The sequence below is a fragment of the Mesocricetus auratus genome, unplaced genomic scaffold (assembly GCF_017639785.1).
Source record: "Mesocricetus auratus isolate SY011 unplaced genomic scaffold, BCM_Maur_2.0 Super-Scaffold_4256, whole genome shotgun sequence".
NCBI lineage: Eukaryota > Metazoa > Chordata > Mammalia > Rodentia > Cricetidae > Mesocricetus > Mesocricetus auratus.
This window is the reverse complement of record NW_024429182.1, coordinates 95,421,407-95,427,598: the sequence shown is the minus strand read 5'-3', so window position 1 is coordinate 95,427,598 and position 6,192 is coordinate 95,421,407. Positions and strand designations below refer to the sequence as shown.

General features: G+C 38.0%; 1 protein-coding gene across 1 annotated transcript; it reads right to left on the bottom strand.

The window, feature by feature from the left end:
* Window positions 1-1,355: 1,355 nt before the first annotated feature.
* LOC101830869 (olfactory receptor 52R1) lies at window positions 1,356-2,300 on the bottom strand. The gene has a single exon (XM_005074079.3). It carries the CDS (start codon window positions 2,298-2,300, stop codon window positions 1,356-1,358), a length of 945 nt encoding a protein of 314 aa, XP_005074136.2.
* Window positions 2,301-6,192: the final 3,892 nt, after the last annotated feature.

The following is a 6,192-nucleotide window of genomic DNA, read 5'->3' as shown; positions in this document are numbered from 1 at the left end:
TTGCTAAGTGTATTCAAAGACTGCATGCTTTATCTGCTTCTTCCCCATTATCCATCTGTGGAAAGACTTTACTAGAAATCATTCTACAAGCCTCCAAGGATGTTCGGAAAAATTGTTTCCTTTAACTTTGGTAGGAAAGAAAGTTCAACTATTCTCGTGCAATGACCCAAAGGAAGCATGCTTTAAAAATGCTTTAAGATGATAATTCTGAAGGAAATTAACATCTAATTGTGTGATTAGAATTATAAAGACTTCCCTCTTAACTTAAAACTTTAGATTATATTATGAAAGAATCATTCCTGTTTATTTTCCAAAGAGTCTGTCCTTCATCCTGAAATTCATTGTCCTCAGAGATTCATTAGATTTTAGATATGAGACCCAACTTTCAGTATAACTAATACTCATCATTAATGGTCTCAATAAGTTGAGATTTGGTAACTATTGTCTGAAAATTTAAAACCGTTGTGCATCTTAATCAATTATGTCATCCTTTGTCCTCAAGGATCGTTAAGTACTGTCACATAGTTTTTGACACCAACCTCTTTTACATGTGTTTGTTGATGTTTTAAAATTATTTTTCTCTCTTACTAACATCTAATTCTTTTAATTAAGGATAATTATTTAAAATTAGGGCTTAAGTGTCCTGATGGTGTGCAAAATGAAACATTTAACCAAAAATAGTGAAACACACTATTTTAAAAATAATAAGAATAGAAAACTACCAAGATTCATACATTAATAACATTTTCTTGCATAAATTCTCAGTTTCAAAAATTCCTTCAAGACTCACAGGTAGTTTTTGTCATCATTGTTGTTTAAGGTTACATACTGACAAGTTTCACATCTTCGTATAGTTAAGAGACACACAGCACTCACTTGCTCAGTGTTTTACCTGGTTTCATATTTATTGGTATAAATAATGACTTTACATAGGTTTTTTTGACATATTTTAGTTTAGAAACAATGTTTCTATAGAGGGATTCCAAGATGGGGAGGACGTATGAATTGTTACATGTTTAAGAAAGATTTTTAATTTCCATTTAAACCATACGTCAAAATACACTTCTAACAACATTTAAAAATGTTTTCAACTTAATAATCTGTAAAAGATATCATTCTTTTAAAGTATTCAGTGCTTTAATAAAGGAAAAAATCCCTTTTTTATTATGCCAAGAAGAGATTAAGTGAATATGTATTACCCATAAAAGATTCCCTAACTCCCATTCTGGATATCTTGAAAGCCATTTCATTTTTTTCTGGAGAGATGCCAGATTCCTTGGAAATGTGTAATGATTTGTCAGAATTTGTTGATGATGTCCTTTGATCATCTACCTGGAGCTACTGGGATCCTTGGCTCAGGGATCTTTTCTACAGATTCCTCGAGTAACCCTGTCCCTGATCTGTTTGGTTCTAACTCCATAGATGATGGGGTTAAGCATGGGAGGAACAAGCAGATAGACATTAGCAAACATGATATGAACAACACGGGGGACATGGTGGCCAAAGCGGTGGGTCAGGAAGGTGAAAAGGGCTGGGATATAGAAAGCCAAGATAACACAGACATGGGAAGCACATGTACCAAAAGCCTTGAGGCGGGCTTCACCTGAAGGCAACCTCAGCACAGCTCTCAGAATCATCACATAAGATACACTGATGACAATTATATCAAAGCCAACCACAGAAAAAGCCACAAAGAGCCCATATCCACGATTGACTCTGGTATCAGCACATACTAACTTGAGCACAGCCATGTGTTCACAGTAAGACTGGGGAATGACCTTGTTGGGGCTGAAGGGCATCCTGGAGATCATGAAGCAGAAGGGGCTCACCCATAGCAGACCTCTAATCATGACAGCTACCCCAAGTTTGATGACTACAGACGTGGTAAGGATGCTGGAATGTCGGAGTGGGAAGCAGATAGCCACATAGCGGTCCAAGGCCATAGCCATGAGCACCCCAGACTCCACAGAAGAAAAGGCATGTATGAAGAACACTTGGATGAGGCAGGAATGGTATTCAATCTTATGGTTATGAAACCAGAGTATGGCCAGCATTTTAGGTTGTGTGGAGGAGGATAGGACAAGGTCAGTGATAGCCAGCAAGGCTAAGAAGAGGTACATGGGCTCATGCAATGTATGGTCAATCCGAATTATGTGTAGGATGGTGACATTTCCAACAAGTGCCACAATATACATGACACAGAATGGAAAGGCAATCCAAAATTGATAATTCTCCAGCCCTGGGATTCCAAGTAAGATGAAGAACAGAGGATGGGAGGTGTTGTTTCTTGAACCCACCATGGGAGGATGGTTAGTTACTGTTTTCTCAGCAGTGAAGTTTATCTGTTCTCTGTGGATGGTGACAATGGAACGAATATTATTGGTTGCAAGTCTTTTGAATGATTCTATTACGGGTTTATCCAAAAGGTTAACTGTATTAATATAAACAACTTTGCAATACGAAGTGGTGTAGTTAATTACTTTAATCCACATGTTGATCAGGATAAGTTTTTAACAAGTGAGCTGAAAATGTAATTATGTTTTCCAAGTAAATATCTTTCAGGACAGTCAATTACACTAGTGGAAATATATCTTGACCAATAATGCTACAATCAGCTTTGTCTTTCTATTATTTACAACAAATAAGTTAATTCAATCTTGCCTGTATGACCACATCCCTCTCATGGAAGACAATACTGCTTAAAGGATCCTATCTGTTTAGAGATGATGACTTAATGTTAACTCTAAGTGAAACCTAAAGAAGGCTTTGTGGTAGAGCAGAACTAAGGGACCTAGTGTACACCTGTAACTAAACACAATACCACCATTATATGCATCCTACTAGACTGGAAGCCAGTCCTGAAAAATACTGACCTCTGTAGAGGTCAATTAAAATATTTCTGACTCTGTAAAAAGTATAGACTCCATTGCAACTAATCACTTTAGCCTTGAGTACAAAGCAGCCTTACTCAACTTATCAATGAGTGTGTCTGTGCAGTACAATAAGACTTCATTATTTTTAAAGGCCACAAGCTGTATTTCTCCTTCAGGCTACAGTTTAACAGCCCTATTCTTTATGTCAGTCTAGAACCCTGATCTACCTCAGTCACCTCTGTGTCTCATGCATAATAGGACTTTAATAAGTATTTGTAGTGGGGAATGGCAAAAGAACTCTGTTATCCAGTAGCAACAGATGTATTCATTAGGTACAAATATCCTACATGTCTCACCATAGCATACTTAATCCTGCTTTGAGCCCCACCCACAGACAAGTTTCTTTATCTTTCTAGAAGCTGCCTTGGAATCAGTGTATTTTGCAGGAAAAAACCCGTCTCTGCTCATGCTGTACATGGGTTAGCTTCTTTCTGATTCTACTATGGACTACAACTTTTCTCAGAGTGAGCTGTCCAAGGACTGTTATGTACTTGTCCCTCATCATCTTCCCTTTGCTTGATTTCAGGAAGGATTGTGTCTTCTGCCTTTGAAAGCTTTAGTAATTATCCTCCTATAGAAACAGACTTCTAGCAAGAAAGTAGTTTAAACCCATCGCGGTTAGCACATCATCTTTAGAAACCAACAAATATTTCAATTTCCCAGTGTAAATGGTGACTAAAATTGAGATTTTTTTTTAGGATCACAAATGTGCTTAACCTTCTTCTGACTTTCCTTGGGTCTGTTGTGGTTCCACAGAAATGTGTCTCAGAATTATAACGCAAGCTCTAAGTTGGAAATTTTATTGCCTTGAACAGTTGATAACTACAGCTTTTCTTAAACAAATCTTGCTACTTAAAGTGTGGTGAGGACCCACACGTATACACCTGGGTCAGGGCTTGGGCTTTGTTTTCTCTCTGGGTCATATTTTCTCAGTCTTAGAAGTTTTGATTGATCCAGGCTTTCTCTTCACTAGCTCCTGGCATATGTCACTGTGAGCTCACTGGAACCTAACCACTGAGTATCCCAGCTTCCTAGGATGAGACCTTCCTTGTTCCTGTGGAAAACAGTGGGAGAGGTACAGGCTAAAAGCACAGTTTTCCACTGTGCAAGGGTATCTCTAATTGTGAAAGCATTGCTGCCTTTTGAGAGTTTGTATTACAAAGCATAGAATCAATTGTTCCTAACTCATGAAAGCCCCTTCATCTTCATTTTCCATGAGAAAAATAAGTCAGAACCATTAAATGATTTACCTAGCATCACATACTAAATCTACGTGAGGTCCTCTGGAAGCACATGTTGGCGCCTTAACTAGCAATGAGTTATTGGGTGTCCCACCCTTGTTGGGTCAAGTAAAGACTGTTGCCTCATTGTGACAGATTGCTATGAAAGGGATTTATACAACTGTGTGCCAAATTAGATCACACGAACATACTTAAAAAGTAAAGACAAAATCAAAGACATGCCATGGACGGGAAACAGGAATTTGACCAATATCTGGCCACTTATTTAGTGGATATGGAAACACAGTTTACCAAATTATTATTATCTTTGAGAATCAAAATATGCATTTTCTAAGCTTATAGGAAAGAATGACATAATCTCCTATTGCAAATACCCTTTCCTTCTCTACATTGTTATTAAATATAATCTTATTTTTCTAATATGATCGAGTTCTTACCATCATAATGTCTGCTGGTGAAGTTGAGTCATCTTCTTTGGCAGCATTATGGGTAGCGTGATCACACTGTGGGTTGCTGACTCACTTTTTAAATTCTCTACATAAAACGAAACTTGCAAAAATGTGTAGAATTTGGTTGGGGGAAATTTAATTATCAGAACTATAGCCTCAAGTTGAGTATAGCTTAGCTTGTATCAGTGAGTATGGGTCTGTTGGATATCCTTTATTTTACCTGTGCAGGGAAATGCTCACATCCATCAGTCAAAGGTGCTGCTGAAGTTAATGAGGAGTGAATAGAAAAAAATTGGACAAGCTCTTGCTACTGAATAGCTTCAGAGAAACTGAAGTGTCTAATTTACATTGTACAGTTGTAATAACTGCGTATTTAAAACCGTGTGTACCATCCTTCTGGAGGGGTGGTGTGGTGTTTGGAGCAATCTTCCTACCTTTCTAGGTCTCACTGAAGGGTACTGGGGAAATCAGTATCATTTCTTCTCATCACGGAATGCTGTTCAGTGTTCATATACCTCTGGAACTCAAGATCCCAGGTCTGTATAGTTCATAGCTTTGACCTCTAGCATCATGGAGACCCCTTGAGTTCCACTGCTCTCTGGAAAGGGCAGATATGCCTATGGCACAGAAAGTCTCTTACCCTGAAGATTTCTGCTTATTAACTAAGCAGAGCATGGCTGCAAACACTTCTAACATGCCCCTAGGATCCAACTTTTGGCAGAGACCTTAAATTAGCATCTATTTGAAGGAACACACCTTAATTTTTCTTCCCCTTGATAATTCTGTCTCCATTCCTAAGGCTCATTGTCTCATTCTCATCTTGGCTTCCTCTGAGACTAGGTTCTGGAGCTGGAGTTGTTAACTCCTAACTTTCCTTTATCCTCTGTGCAAGTGAATGTAAAAGCTGGAGATTTGAATGTATGTGCAAAAGGTGTTGTGTGATTACAAGAATGTGAGCAGTTGCATTCATGCATTATTTAATTAATCTGAGGATGCATACTTACATGTGAAATTTGAAAGCTTTGTATTTAATACATGTTGACATGTGTGTATGAGGCTTGTTTAACTGACCTTAAACATATGTGTTTTAGGTTAATGTGCAAGTATATGAATAATATTTATTTTGTAAAACATGATTAGTATGATAACATCATTTTCATTTAATGTACTTTGTGAATTCATGACCTACTTGACAGTATGGGATGACATATCTGTGCACATGCAAATGAACATGTGTATACAGTGTGGTGTGGTAGCTGGGATTATAAGTCCTCTCTCTTATGAGGGGCTGATGATCCAGAGAAGAAAAGAAATTTCAGCAGCAAATCTGCCAGTCCTTCCTGAGCCTTTCTAAGGCTAGAAGGCCCTCCTCGCTCAACCTGACTATTCCAAATCTGCACAGGATCCCTCTCTGAATGCACACACAATTTAAATCCTGAATTTAAAAAATGGTGATAGACAAATAACACCAGGAAATACACCCCTCTAATCCCAGCACTTGAGAGGTCGAGGCACAATGTCTGCCTCTTTTTTGGCGTGCAGAAGTAAAACAGACTTTACCTTCCTTGT